At 38.4% G+C, this 16,723-nt stretch overlaps 1 protein-coding gene across 4 annotated transcripts in view; it reads right to left on the bottom strand.

Annotated features, from left to right (window-relative positions):
- CEP85L (centrosomal protein 85 like) overlaps positions 1-16,723 on the bottom strand; it is a 134,786-nt gene that overhangs the window by 22,405 nt on the left and 95,658 nt on the right. For all 4 annotated transcript variants that reach the window (XM_030267794.4, XM_072926806.1, XM_030267796.4 and 1 more), the window contains one exon: positions 4,631-4,752. In XM_030267794.4, coding sequence (XP_030123654.4) covers positions 4,631-4,752 — 122 coding nt within the window. The remainder of the gene's footprint in view (positions 1-4,630; positions 4,753-16,723) is intronic.

Below are 16,723 nucleotides of genomic sequence, written 5' to 3' on the forward strand. Positions count from 1 at the left end.
CAAACTACCCAACCCAGAAAGGCTGTAGAACACCCAGTATTGCACACAGCCAATAGTGCAAGCATCTAGTGACAGCATTACTGCTTGCCTTCCCTAGGGCCGGGCAGTTGGGTTAAATAGGTCCTTTCTAGCCCTACATCTTCTCATTATTGCCAAGACTTAGGTTATTAGATGAAAACTAATTTCATCAATATAACTAGCATTCACAGCTGGAAGAGTGACCTTTAAAAACAGCTAAAATAATTATTCTGTAACAAAACCTTCCAGAACATTTACCAGCTCAAGACATATAGAAGTCTCATCCACAAATTACCTGGGTGATCAGTGATACTGGAAAAAGATAAAGGTATCCTTTTCACACTTTTATTTGGAAACAAAGTGCATTTTACACAGCAAAGCAGTCTGAGGAGCTTCCTTGCAGCTCTACTCCCTGCACAGGGCTCCCTGTTATACACAGATGCACTCGCCACATGGGTGGTATAAAGCTTCAGGTTCCTCAAAAATAGCATCAAATAATCACTCACGTGGATATGCTAATGCTGCAGATCTTAACAAGCCAGTTGAAATTAAAAGGGTTACAGCTTTATACTAGCATTAAAACGAGCACTATCAGAGCATATACAGCTTCATGTCATCTACTGAAGTCAGGACAATTTGATACAAGGCGAAGAAAATCTGCTCTTCTTGTCTCAGTGAAAGCATCTAATCCTAATTCAGATATGGATTCAAAAGTTAATGATTTAGCAAGTGCTTTAAGAATGTACATGTTGTTACACTATGAGGGGTAACAGTTATTCACTAAAATTGTACTTCCAAATCTACCTTTCCTTAAAAAGCTGTTTAAATGCTCTTATGCTGTCTGCAAGAGAACACTGCGTGCACAAGTGCTATTCTCAGCAGCAGACAAATATCATATGTCCAGATATTTGGCATTTATTCATGTACCTGCCACATGCAGCTACACAAACTCTGCCAGGACGCACTAGAGACATCTACAGTGGCAAGTCAGCCTCAAGAGACATTCATCAAACACTGCAATTTCAGTGGTGTTAATGTACTGAACAGAGGAGCAACGTGAAGAATTAAAATGTGACGCTGTGATTTTCTAAACCAGTGCAAACCCTGCTGGCTCCCTCTGGTGCTAAACATAATGCAGTGTTACATACTAAACTGACAGAGAAATAAGGCAATGATATAATACAATTATTTAGTACAGCAGGTGACAGACATTACAGTAATAAGTGTTGCAGCAGGAAATTTCCTCTTACAGACTAAATCCTTAAGTCCTCATTCATGGCCTCTGCAACAGTTCTTATGTGGAAAAAACATGAGACACACCTTAAAGAAGTGCCACAGTGCTCTGGTACACACACACAGAGCACGCTTGTTTTCTTGCACCATGTTTTCACTTCCTGGATGAAGGGAAATCTTCCCCTCACTTTCTTAAGAGTAGACTTAAAAAGCATTTCTGTTCTACTTATTAAATTAGCAGAGACTCCTAGAGTAGCTTTAAAAAGCAAGCCAAAACCAGTCTTAAACCTATTAATTTATGCTGTGTACTACTTAAATAAATGCTGAACACAAAATACATCAATTTAATTTATCTATTACTAAATCTGCTGTTCAACACAGCATACAGATCAAAATCAAGGTACTTGTTCTATCCTCAGGCTCAAGTGGCTCTTTGGGATTTTAAAAACTTAAAAATGCTTGCATTTCTAGTGACACACCAAAGTATCCAAATTCACACTGTTAAGCATTAGTCCTTGAATTGTTTTTGTAACTATCTGGTAGATTTCCAATGCAAAAGGAATTTAATAATCCAATCTGAAAGGGCTGATTTTGTTTTTTTGGCCTTTTTATCTTTGTGTGGAAAGAAGGAAAGCAGGCAGCATGTTTCACTTTCCTACTGCTCTTCCTCCCTTTTTTAACAAGGTAAAAGTACAACAACCTAAAGATACTACCCTGTACAGAGCATCCATTTCTTACTTAACAGATTTAAGCACAGCTATGAAGAATATGGGGTGTGATGTTAATCTCCTCCACTTCCTCAAGAAGTGGGACACCAGTACAATTCCCAACAAAAGAGTATTTAATCTTAAATAAAAAGGTTAATGACCCTGTGGGTGAAAGGGGGGCTGGTGACACGGGCAAGAGGGAGGTGTTCCTGTGTACTCTTTCCATCCAGCTGTTCCTTGTACTTGGCAGCAGCAAACAGCTGGGTTTGGGGCACCATGCCAGCTGTTGTCCCACTCCTCTGGCTACCAGGCAGCAGGAGGCTAACGCATCTCTCCCGAGCTTCTGTCCCCTCACCTACCATTGTAAATTCAACATATGGTTTAAGGAGACTACACCTTTTAAAACTCCATGAAAACCACATCTACAAAGGGCCCTCTCAGCAACCTCCTACCTAACCTCATTCAACAAATTACTTTCTTCTCTCTTACCCCAAATCAAAAATTCTGTAATTTAACTACCACCATGTTGAATTAACTACACTTCAGCAAGCTTTATGTTTTTAATTCTAGGTCACTGTTCCCAAAGAAATTCAAACTCTGAAAATAAATTTAAATTAACCTCAGGAAAACTAAGAGCTGGAATATGTAGGTTTACTCCCAAACACCATTCTGAAGCTCAGTGCAAGAAGGCCCTGTGTTCCCGTGTGCTAAATATAGATAATACCACATTTTCACTTAGCGCTGCTTTGTGCCTTAAAGAAAGGTAGTTTTCATACTTAAGGTTTATTAACACCCCATCTAATGAGAAATGTAACACTAGAGTTTTTTTATGGAGTTCTATTTCAAGGTTTTTGCATAGCAGATACATACCATTTTATTCATGAATGAAACCAAAGTATTTTTATTCATTACAGAAAGCACTACCTCTTAAAAAATTAAAATTAAACAATCTGTTGTTAAAAACTTTGTAAATATGCAACATCAAGTTATGCTAATCCTGAAAATACAAATCCACTGATGTTTCTATTTCATTTCCAGGCAAATATTTTGCTCAAATGGAAATTCAATATTCAAAGATGAGCTTGTTCTGTGATGCATTGTTACACTGCATTATTACGAATTACAGTATTTAACACCAAGTATCTGCTTGAATATGTAACATCACTAAGTGCTCTGTTCCATTTCAATAGCTTCCAAACTGTATTTTGCCTTTTCAGCTGAATGAAAATAAATTATCTAAACAGACTTCCGATGAGAAATCCTGAAAGAACTGGATTCATTATCAAAAAGTCAAATTACTTGTATGAAAAAAGAACTAGCACACTGTCACTGGGTATCAAGAAATAGCTTTTCTTCCTCCACAAGGACAGTATCAGGTAACATTAGCAGGCAGCCAGGTTGCAAACAGTCACTTCAGAAACTTCTCCCGTGACTGTAAACACACTTTCAGCGTGAGAAAAGCAACACCAACTGCATTTTTAGCTGCCAATGTGTAACAAGCCTTCATGTAGAGTGCCCAGGATGATGAGCCCATCAAAAGGCACTGAAGACTACCCCAGCCACCATGAGCTCACATGCATGCACTCACAAACACTGCTGACAGCTTGGGCCCCAGGAGGTGGGCTGCAGATTTGCTACTGCAGCATTACTACTGACACAGAAAGCCTGAAAAAAACCCACTGTAATTTAGATGGCCTTTAAGCAGCTGATCAAAAGGCTCTGACAGAGGAGATGCAAACAACAGCTAAAGATGTTTCCATTTTAACTTCTTGTACCCCTGGGAGATCACCACCTCCGCAAGCAGAGAGGGATGGTGAGCCCAGTTCAGTTCTGAACTGTCCCACCTTTGCTGCAGCAGCCAGGTAAACACACACTAACATCCTACATCCAACTGGGGAACCCAATGCCAACTTCCATCGCTGAAAAGCCACCACAGATACTGGCCAGAGTGCTAAGGGGCAGAAACACCTTCAATCACTGCAATTCCTCATTATGTTGCAATAGAGGAATGAACACATCTTGCACAAGCACAATCCTCCTGGTACTAGAAACTGAGTTTAGGCAGTGAGTTGCTATTAAGGCCCATTCAGATTGACAGGAATTTTAATATGAGGTTATATATTTATTGACATAAAGATTCTGGATTTTTTTTTTTTTTATCAGAACAATTTGTATGAAGACTTGAATAGGCTTTTACTGCTGAATATTACTACAAAGGCCAGTTTATCAAAGCTTTATCAACTGGCTTCAAATATATTGCATTCTGTACTTGTGATGGAAAAAAAAAATCAGCACAATGCAGCTGTGTCAATTTTCATCTTGGAAGTCACTTCCAAGACCTTACAAACAGAAAGATGTCCTATACAAACCTGTTGCCTGGTAAGAAGCTAAGAGGGGAACCTGACAGCAGAAGTGGCTGTTTTACTCACTGTTCCTTTTCCACTCCAGAGGCATTAAACCTCCTAAATACATTTCCAACTTTGTGTAAGACTTCAGGCCAGCTGCCAGTCTTCTCTCCTATCAGGATTAGCTCCTACATACTTGCGCATAAATAGTGGCCGGACTGAAACCTAACAACTTAACTAAGCAAGTAGCTCTCCTGAAAGCCAGCTTTCACACTGTAGCTTTTACTTCACCTTATCTAATTAATGTAGCAGGAGCTGGGTACTTACCTATCAATCACAAACTCTTTCTGTCTTAGCAGCCCTTCTTTAATTTTCATTAGAGATTCCCAGTTGCTGGAGTCCTGATAGCTGGTAGCTGGGTAACTTGAATGAGATGTTCCAGGTGAAACCTGCATAAAGTAATTGTAGGATTAGGCTCCAAAATAGTGAAAGTAAATAATGTCCTACATATTACGGCATTTACAAAATGGTTTGCTCTTACAGAAACCTAAGGACTGTTTTTCAGTTTAATTCAGATTTGCTTTGTATAAAACAACTGGATTTATAAACAAATTTCTGGAAACAAACTTCAGCCCAGTCTCACTGATTTTATCATTTCTCTACTAAAAAAATTCATAGCTCTGAAAGCACTTTGGAATGAAAAGCTCATTTAGAATTAACTACATCATCAAGAGGAAGACCACAGAGTGTTCATATCCTGCTGCAACCCTTGTGGCATTTCAAGTAACAGGGCTGGGTAAGTTCAGACCCACTGCTAATGGCAGGTAACAGTTGCCACTGCCTGTCCAACTCCCACCTGTAAAGTTGTTTTACAGAGAAAGAGAAATTTCCCTTGACATGTGTGCACTTAAAATACAGAATATGGGAATGTAATTCTGGCTAAATTGTAAGAGAATAAAACTCTCACAAGGTTTCAGGCCTTCTCTTAATTTTCACTAAAGCCAGGCTTCATGGCTCACAACAAACTGAGGATAACTGCTGAACTAAATATGAACCAACAACATCATGGTTTGGAAGAAAAGTAAAAAAACTGGGACATTTAATCAAGAAAGCATTTATTACAAATATTTGTGTCAGGAACTCATGTAAGGGAAGGTTTAACTAAAGCTTCTGAGATCAAACTGAGGGATCCCAGCATCAGCTGCCATGAAGTAACATTTAATCTTTCACCAGTTTTTTGAATCACTGAAGAAAGAAAACTTTTTATTATCTGAAAGGAATCCTGGACAATGCCGTCTTTCTATGTTTTTGGAAAAGAGCAGAAGGAAAAAAAGCGAAAACATAGCTATTATAAAAAAAACACTTTAGGCTGTTTTTTCCTTTATAGCTCCACAATGTTTTAAATTTAATCTGAAATTACAACAAACTGTATTAATAGCAAGACATATGATCAATAAATAAAGTAAGTTTAAAAACTGTCAAGCACTCCACACTTCTGGTCGAAGTTTTACTGTTAATTGTAACACTGAATGGAAAGAAATCACCACTTAAACCCCAGTACCATGAGGTACTAAAGTCAGAAGCCAATTCCTCCCAACTATAATCACTTCTGTAACTTTAAAAAGTATTTCTCCCATTCAGTCTAGTTCAGTTCAATCCCCAATTTGCCCACTGATGTGTTCCTGCACATTTATTCTCTTTTAATTTATAACCTAAAACAAGACAAGATGACAAGACTTACCATTTCTAAAAATCTTTCAAGACTGAAAGACCCCCACCTCACACCCCATCCCCCAGGTCCAATTTATCTGCTTCAGGGAATATTTCTTTTGCTTAACAAACTGGATAGCTTCAACAGTAAGATCAGTTATGAATGATAAAAAAAAAATAAAGACCAGCCACAAAAACCATCAACAGTTCTACACGTTAAATACTGGATGCCAATTAAAAACAAATCTAAACTGATGATAAGATTTTTCTTTTTTTTTTGGGGCAGTGATCTAATAAACTCAGGAAAGATACCTAGTCAGGATTCTTCCTGTAAGTAACACATATGTAGAGTCTTTACAGCTTATGAAATTTGAAGTTTATTTTGCCTGGGTAGCTCCATCCAGATCACATCACTTCAAAGTGGTCTTTGGTGCTTATAGAATACCTTGGGATTCTCACATACTGTTCTGTATTAGTTATACATATGACTGGCTGAGTTGACAGTCACCAGCACAAACCTATTCCAGTGAAAGTCTCTCTTAGTGACCCATGTCACATCATGCAGTACACAGTGACAACATCAGGAACTATCACGGGACTTCATGTCATGAATTGTTTTCCTTTCCTTTTCCCACTATAGTGTTGATGAATGCTTTCCTACCTCCACCTCAACACCACCACACTACAGTCAAAAGAGAAGAAAAAAACAAGTCCTTATTACAGCTGGGATTTGATCTTTACTTTTCAGAGCCAGAATGTCTTTCTCTACTCAAGAGAAAACTCAGAAGCATTTGACATGATGAATAAGAATATGGCTTTATAAAGCCAAATCAATTTACTGAGCTTGATTAAATTGTCTTTAAAACTGAACTATAAAAATGAAGAGATTAAAGACAGCAATTTAAATACAAACCTATCTTAAGAATGAAAAAATTCTGGAAGTCACTGGTGGTTTCTTGGGGAGAACTCTTCAATGCATACCCCTTATTTCAATCCAGCCCCTCTGCAAACATTAATGTGCAATGAGGTTGGAAAACTCTTCAAATTTGGTACAGTAAGTAATTATAAAAGTGAAATACTTTAGCTACTGAAAAGCAATGCAATGAGTTTTGCAAAGTTAAGAACAGACATTTTGTGTAAATTATATGCCAACAATAGTATGTTAGTTTGGGAGTTTTAATATATCTAAAATGTAAGGCTTCCATAGATTACTCACTGAGATGCTTTAATTTTGGAATATACCCAATCCTATGGAGTATATACATGCTGCATACCCATATGTAACAACAAATAAAATATTACTTTGTATTAATATTGTGTGTTTCAATTTTTCACTCTGAACAAATAAAAACAGAAGCAAAAATGTTTGATTCGGATATCATGTTTCATCCAATTAAAAAGAAAGAAAAATAATATACTAAAAATACTTCTTAGCACTTCCCAAAATAACAAGACACTTCACTCATTTATGAGCACATGGTGTTGACTACTACAAACAGCTTTCTAGCTTCTTTGAATTGTGCGGTAACACACAGGCAGTCCCCTTATATTTGAATATCTTGTCTCCTAAGGATATCAAACCAAATAGTGAGACCAGATACAGTTCCAGGAGTCATTTTTAGAAAGCCATCCACAACTTCAAGCCCTTAGCTTGAATCGTCCACAACTACAAAACAAAATACCATCTGGAAAGACACAGCATTCTTTTCTATCTGTCCTACAAAATACAACTATTTTTGTCACCTGGCACCTCTTCTGAGAGTACCAGCCTTGTCCTGAGAGCATGTGTTCAGTTAGAACAGTATTCTTTGCACAGTGACATCCAAAGGTCCTCACTAGCTTGTTTTGTGACAGAGGCTTGGCAAACCTTCAAGTCACTGTTGAGGCAAAGTCAGCTGCTGGGAAAAAAAAAAAATAAAATAAGAAATCTTTGCTATACTAACCTAGATACTTACTGCTGGAACAGACATTGCTGACTGATAGTTTAATGCTTTTCATCAGTGGTAAAACAATTTTTCTGTGGACAGAGTATAAAACATTTAGATAACTTAGGTCAAATATGGCTGGGTTTTTACTTGTGCTAATTAAAATTATCTTCTCAAACATGCCCATAGTTTCTGCCTGAAGCAGATCAGGGTCTCAGCACACAGAGCAGCCCAGCATTCCACGTGTAACATGCTGTATCATGTCAAATGATGTCATTTACTACATCACGAAGTAAAGGTGAAGTCTGAAAGTGTCAATATAATACTTAATCTCAAAAAAAAACCCCAAAAAAACCCCCCAAAAAACACCAAACAAACCCCCCAAAAACCCCAATCAATTTGAAAGAGTTTTTTCATTATAGCTGCAGCTTAAATAATTTAGTACTGTCCATACTACAACTGTAAATTTTCACAGTCCATTACTAACAACCAGCAGAGCACCAAGAATTATGCTGGGTGAGTGATTCCTTCTGGACAACTACTTGCACTGCCCTACACTATCATAAACTCCTGTCCATTGGGATCATTCTTCTTCTGTTGCATTTTACAGGCTTCAACAGAAAGAGAATTCCTTGCATCCACAGCTAATCCAAGGCAAAGAATCAACACAAACAATGTTAGCAGGAGCTAAGGATTCCTTTTTTGACTGACAGTTGAGGAAACAAATATGGGTGGCTGCTCAGACTGTGCCTCAGGGACATCACTGGATGGATAATGTGGGAGAAAGAGGTGGATGTGGCGGCAGCAAGCCCAAATGCACTTTTGTCACAGACATGCCTCCTGCCTATGGGTCACCTGTGATGGGAAAAGGTTTAAATCTGCAAAGGCAGAGCAGCAGTTACTGAGGAGCTCTGCAACTGCCCCCCATCCTGGGTAAGGAAAAATGATTCACCCATCCCTTCCTCCCCCATGCAGGTTTCTTCCGAACATCAGTTTCAGGTCAGAACAGCTCCCATAATTTAGACAATCTCAAATTCATCCTTCTGTAGGTGAAACATGACAGAGATGGTGGCTGTCACGCAGGAAAAGCTACAGAAGGCTGCAACCATGGAATACGGCCCTAATTTTAAGGAATGATTTATACAGAAAGGCTGTGCCTCTCAGAAATGCACTATAAACACAGCTACAAAACTGAATCCTCCACACTGTAAGAGATTCTGAGCTGGGTAGAAAAAAAGACTACAGAATTCATTATTTGTGCTATCTGTATCTCACCACCTACTGCTCTACTCTGCTCCATCTTTGCCTTTTAGGGAAGATAGTGCCTCTGCTCAGCAGGATATAATCACTGCAATTCTTGGCAGCAACACCTAGACTGTATCACATTTTGCCTATGCTTTCACAAATTTCCAGCAGTCACAGGGGAAAGAACATCTAATCACGCCCTTGCATTTTTATTCTAGCCATGGTATGTGGTGTTCTTTGGGGAATTTCTTTAATGTGGAAAACATCATTAAAATCAACACTGAAACACCATCAAATGGTGAGGAACTCAAAAATACAGGTGTATTGTACAGAGGTTAGCACTGCCAACAGCAAAATAAAAATCAATAAGGTTTGGAAAAAAATCCCAAACACATACTTTATATAGACATGTAGCCTGCAAAGTACCTAATACAAGAGAGACCACAACTAGCAGGCAAAATACACTTGACAGGGGTTGACATTTTAACCTGCCTGAAAATCAGCTTAATGCAAGTCAGAATTGCCTGTATATGGGGATGTCAGGTTACAGAAAAAGGGGTAAGGAAAAGGATAAAGCAGTGACTTTAAACAGATCTGGCATAAACCCAGTTGCAAGAGTATGTCTGGTAGTACAATGCGAGGAATCAGAAAGTCACTGGAACAGTAAAACATGTCCAAAGAAGAGAAACGTCCGTGGCTAAAAGGCTTAGAATGATTTATGATAAAGAGCTAAATATCACAAAGGCTGAAGAGACATTAAATCAGACAGCAAGTACCTTGTTTCCTAGGTTGAGAGTCCATGTAAACTAAGGTTGATGGAATGAAAATTGAGATATGGCAGTCTGCAATAAGACTGTCAGGAGAAAACAAACAAATAAAAACCAGCAAACAACAAAAAAATCCATCAAACCAACTAATGAGATGGAGAAAAGTAGCAAAAGCATATCACAAACAACTGAGAAAATATCCAAATGTTAAGATTTTAGAATCTGCACTGGATGAAGTTTAGGAATTAAAGGGCAAGCCAGTTATTACTTGATGACACATCAGGACCTCCTTTGAGTTAGGATTAAATTATGCATTCATGTGACCGCCTACACACTGACTTCACTATGCCAAGGGCAGAATAATCACAGTTAGGCACCAACCTCATCAACAAAAATTCAAGAATCAAAATTAATTTTAAAAGGCATCACCTCAAAGATATATAGCCAGAGCTGAACTGCATGGATGAAGCTGTATGACTTTTTAAAGCTTTTCTAACAAAAAATAAAAAGGCTAATGCTATTTACAGACACCACCACTATCATCATAAACTTTGAGAAAGTGGAAAGCTTTCAAAATAGGGAAGAATAACAGCAATAACATTCACACACTTCCTAAAGACAGCACTCCCTCTAGTCATTACACTTTTACTAACACATTTGTTCAAACTTCCTTCACAAATGAAATCCCCATTGCACGCAGGGCAACACACTTAATTCAGACCTCACAGATTTTACTCTTATAAGCCTGGGAGCAATCTGACGGTCCTGCAATTTACTGTTATTCGTATATTTACTTCTTTCCCAGCATTGTTTATACTGCAGCTGAGGCTTCTGAACTTCATCAAGGTCAGGTCTGATAATCACAACAAGGGAGGAAGACATGATCCCTTCGCACAACAGCTTACAAATTAATTAAGAGCAAAGCATAGCAAGTACACGGTTGCTGGGATACGACAAGAGATGGGAGAAAACAAAAGCTAAGGTCAGGTAGCTATTCACCATGGAGGAAAAAAAAAATATCTTAAATAAATAAAAAACAAGCAGAGATTTTTTACTGATGGCATAGTTACAGGGTTTTGATAGCAACCACACGGTCACTTAAATGTGGCATAAATGTACACTGCTATCAAAGGGAGGGAGCCTGTTCTCCTGCCTCTTCTCATCACTTCAAACATTCATACCTTTCAGCTCCCTCCTGACAGCCCCAGTCCTACACTCTTCCCCCCATCCAACACACATGATGGTTATTTGCACCTTGGTCAGACTCTTATCAGATTCATTGCACTGAAGGCCATGTGAGATCTAGCAGTGGCACACACTCTCTTAAGTGGGAAAGCAGTGTACAAGACAACACATTTTGCAGTGGCACAGCTTTGTGCTGGATTAGTATGAACATGACCACAAGCTGAATTATCTCAACTACAGGCACTGCCAAACCCTTCCAAAGTATCAGTGTACAGACTGAGTATTTTCTAAGCTTCTGAAAAAAACCTCATTATGCAGTTGCTATGACATTGTTAAGTTACTGGCCAAGACCTGGTGTTTAGATAAGCAATCAGTTCAAGAAAAGGAACTTGCACATGAAGACAGCATAACAGAATAAAACCAAAAGCCTCCTGTACTTTTTTTTCAAAATAATCCTTCCTGTGTTGGCTCTACAAATGACAGCACACATAGAACCAGCAGCACAGTCCTAGCCTACAGTCAGAGACTGCACGTGTGCTCAGAATCTGCATTCAGCAGAGGATCCTGAATAAAGCAGAAATATAGCAGGGGATTTGCAAGGGAAGGGAACTGGAATTCTGGTCACTGCGTAATTGGCAAGGTTTTGTTCCTTCTAGCATCCCTGATGGTACTATGCAAAAGCCTCCAACGACAAAGAAGTCAATATATTAACTCTGAAAAGAGTTTGCATGATCCCTAGGGATGCACATTGTCAGGGCAGAGACAAGGGCAGTCTCTTAGAAGAGGCTGCAGCCACTCAGCAGTCCTCCCTGACTTTCCTGACTCCTCATCTCTGTCCCCTAAGCTACTACGCTCCCGAAGGGTGAAACCAGCACTCCCAGAGCTGCACACGGGATAATGATGCACCCTCCTCTGCTTATCTTCCCTTGAACAACCACACTTCGCTTGCTTTTATGTGTTGTTATAACATTCCTTCATACACCATGTAACACCAATATTATTTTTGTCATAAATCCTTTCCATTTATATTCTGGCAAATGTTATGAACACAAAACACTTCTAGGTGCCACTTAATATGACGTTAAAAGCAACAGTGCCTGGAATTTTCCACTGATAACAACTGAGTCTTTCCTAAGTACAGAAGCACTTGTTTTATTAAGTGTACATTTTATCTTCCCACTGCATTGAAATGCAAATGTTCTTTACTATTAAAAAAATTTTAAACATCTGGAGATGAAAGGGAGCTTCCACAAGAACAATCTTCTCCCCCCCCCCCCCCCCCAACTTTTAGTTGATGTTTCACTGTTAAATTCATTATTTCTTTTTGTTTCTTATTCTGTCCTGGAAAGCAAAGTGACTATAGTTATTCAAAAAGACCATTGTCTTATGTGCTCAATAAATACAGGACATGTTATTCACTCCAAAAACTTATGAACTGTCCAAGTAAGACAGAAGTAGTTTAGAAAAAAGGAATAGCTGGCAAAAATCAGTCATTAAGTACATGTAAAATAGGCATCCTCAACCAAGTTCTGATTGTTTATAAAAACCTTTAATTTAGATGTACACTGCTAATACTTACACATACCAGTTTACTGAATGCCAGTCTTGATTGCTCATTGATTACTTACTATGCCTGCTCATGGCTAAAGTGGATACAAAAAAGTGACCTAGAAAGCAATCAAAAAAGCGTCTATTTCTTGCCAGCCTGCACAAACTTTGCAAGGATGAGCAGAGCTGGCCATCAATCTTGCACAGAAATTAACAGGAGTCTTCCCATAACAAGAAGGTAACAAAAAGAGAAAGAGTAACTTGTGTGAGTATTAGAGGAAAAAACCAACAACCCATACTTACACAGTAATTGGAGAAGAAAACCTAGAAAAACCTTATAAGCACACAGCACCAAATTCTATTAATGAAACATCCAAACATAGTGAAAGAGAGGGAAGCCACTATGAATTTAATGTGAAGCCGCAGCATATATTTGGGGAAAACTGATGCTCTGCAATTTCTTTATCAAGGGTCTTGATTTTTCAAATGGAAGTTGTGGAAATTCTGTGAAGGGTGTTGGCCCCTAAACCAGAAAACTGAGCCTCTCCTTTCCTGCATTCCATTTGTTTTAGATTTTCAGGACTTTACAAGAAACATGAGCCCTATGTGTAATACTCAGCACAATTAATTGAAGTTTAAAATAAACAAAAAACCCCACAAAAATAAAGCAGAAACATTCAGAATATTTATATTAGAACAAATCCAAGTATTCCCACAAACACAAGAAAGTACATTTTATTTAAAAACAATAATCCAGAACTGATCTCTATGAGCACTTGCAGAAAGAATGGAGTAAAATTACTGGAACTCGTGCACTTCAAGTTTTGCACATGCAACATCTGCACATTAGAGCTGATGGGGAAGGAATGATTAGATAATACACTCTTTTCCACTTCCCTTTAGGCTGATAACCAAAATTGTTAGCAGTAACAAAGATATCCCCTCACACACACACACCTTTGTTATTTTCCAACTCTTATTACCACAAATATAGATTTAAAAAACAAGGAAAAAAAGACAAGGATACTCTATAAACAGTGGCAAGTGGGGGATTTAGTAAAGTTGCCTTAGTGGGGTTTGGAAGACCAAACTGAGTTCTCTACTAGAACAGTCTCATACAGAGTTAATAAGATCTGTGGCCATCAGAGCGCTGCACAATGTGAGTACAGTATTCACTTACATTTATTGGTGACTACTTTGAAAAACTTCCATGGATGGGAAAATTAGAGGCATAGTCATGTTTTCTGTCTCAACTCCAGGAATTCTTCCCAAACAGAACTAGCTGTTTCAGCCAGCAAACCAAGCAGAACAGCACATGGACCTACTGTGAAGATTAAATTGCTTCAAGCAGGGATTCTACCACCATCCCTGTACAGGATCACATATATGATATATAATCATGTAGACATTTCAGTCACTTGCCTCAGAATTTCGAAAAATAAAAAAAAAGGGAATTTTATAAGTATTTTTTTTTAAACTCACAAGGAGACATCATGTACTTGCATGACTCGCTGAATTTTAGATGCATTTACAGAGGCTCTGCACCTCTGGCAAATCAGATCCTGGAATTTCAAAAGTCAGACATTTGAAAATCCAAGCCTGAAGCTTCTGCATCACTGATAAACAGAAGGAATGTTGTTAATTTAACACCGGGCTGTGTGTGAAAGCAGCAACCACACAACCATGGAAGGTAGTCACATAATTTGTGTGTGGAGTAAGTGACGGATATTTGAACTGTTTGGCTTCAATCCAGATTGAACCTTTTCCACTTGAGCTTATGAGGGGTACTTGAAACACACTTGTCTCCAGCAAAAGCAGCAGTATGATGTAAGGGTGCATCCAAACATCTGTGGCAGTGTGTGAAGGTGTTTTCCTTCCTCACAAGATAAACTCAGGGGAGTCCTAGCACCTTCTTTATATAGGCAGAAAAGGTAGAAGTTCACACTAAAAAAATAAATACTACTTTCATCACCAGCAATTAGTACTTGTCACTTGTAGGTCTCCAAGTTTCTTAAAAAGAAACTAGACTTACTCTCATTCTATAGAGAGGAAACTAAGACAAGAACAAAGACAATAGGTCTCTTCAAAGAGCACCAAAACACAGCAGATTCTCTAGTGAGGAAACCATTTTATAAGCAAAATACTGGTTTTAACAGACACAAATGAGACTATCTCTGCCTAAAGAAAAATAAATATGTGTTGATTGAAGGAGGCTCATTTAGAAGGTGGGAAAATTCATGTTTCAGAATGAACTACCTTTGTTTTCATTTCTAATTCACAGAGATGTCAATAATAATGTTATACTAAGTCCTCACATAACCAGTTGATACAGAGGACTGTATTTCAAAACCGTAGAACAATGAATTTTCAATAAAGGCCACAAAAGGAGGAATAAAGCAAATACTTTCTTCTATAGGAATGGAGTCATAAAAGCAGGATAAAAAGCTCTCCACATCACCTCAGTGCTAAGGAAGCTACAGACAAAACAATCTGTGACACTACACTTGACAAAGCTTCCATGCTCCAGTGACTGACAACAGAATTTCCATGAGAAAGCAACTACCTGAAACAGAATACATAATCAGAAAATATCTTCAAGACCAGGAAATTTCTTCTTGCTACTCAGAGATAGTCTGAACCAAAGAGTAGAGTCATGTTTTTATCTGGCATATTCTGCAACAGAATAAAGAAAAATATAAAGTTTTGTACCTCACATTCTCAGGTAATGAAATTCAGGATCCTAATTTTCTGGGGGGCTTTTTTGTAGAATGCTTTTTTCCCTGTTTTGGCTATGAATTTCATGAAACAAAGGTATGAAGCAACAGACAGCTGACATTCACCATGGAAATTAGTCTTATTTATAGCCACTCAAGAGAGGGAAGGGGAAGAAAAGCCTCAAACTTCAGAGCAATGAACAGAAGAAGTGAAGAAATGACACCATTCTGTAACACCAAGCAAGAGAAAGAAAGGTGTCGCTAGCTCCCACTTCTCAAAGTAGGGCCATGTGAAAATTAGCCTGAAAACTCTTTAGAAGCCTGATTTATGCCATCTCTGCCACGGAGATGGCAACGGGAGATCCCTGTTGAGGCCACTGGCCTACCTGCTACCCCTCCACACTATCTAAGGGTGACCACTACAATAATTTGCACAAGAGATCTTTCAACTTCTAAATGATGCCAAAACATTCATCATTTGGGCAATATTTATGCATTTCTGTAAGGACAACGTTCAGCTGAAGATAGGTAGCAACAAAAGCTAAAGCCCAATCATTTCTCCTCAATTCTGCAGTTACACTTTCAAGTGGAGATAATCCAGCACCACCACTTGGCAACTGAAACGTGGTCTTCCAACTTTATCTCTCCTTCATGTGCCTTTGTCCCGCTGTTCATCTATCACTCACAACATGTCAAATAACACAACTAATCTCTGTGCTTCCCAGAACAGTTTATCTGAAAGACACTCAACACAGTTTCTTAGGTATAAGGATCTCGACACACCACCTAAAGCACATTGTTCAGCTTAATAAATTCAGGACACCAGTAAGCACTAAAATACAGCTTTCCCAGGCATTTTGTAGAAATAAAGAACCTTCCCTGTAACGAAGACCATTGAATTTCCTATCCTGTCTCATGTTGCTATTTTAAAGACATTTGGCATCATTGAAGATAACTGCTACTAGCAAATTATTTGACCTTCATTAACCTAGTAAAAAGGTTCATCACTGTGAAAACCACCAAGTATTTACAAGAACACAGCTTTTTGTGCTGTCAATGTTTTGTTACACAGGTCAAGTCTATGCTAATTGTATTGTTCCACATGAAGTAAGTGCGTCCTAACAGGTTTTGGGAAGAGGAAGGACACAGACAATTTTCAGAGCAAGAGCCAGGCAAAACTTCTTTTTTCCCTTCTTTTCTAACACTGGGTCAAAGCACCAAAGACAATAAACAGGTGTGACACACTTCTGCGATCTACTTTAATAGTTTAAGGTTTGTGCCAGTAACAACAGCTGAAAGGAAAACATTCAAGTTGACCTTAAAAAA

Source organism: Taeniopygia guttata, chromosome 3, assembly GCF_048771995.1.
Source record: "Taeniopygia guttata chromosome 3, bTaeGut7.mat, whole genome shotgun sequence".
In the NCBI taxonomy this organism is placed as follows: Eukaryota; Metazoa; Chordata; class Aves; order Passeriformes; family Estrildidae; genus Taeniopygia; species Taeniopygia guttata.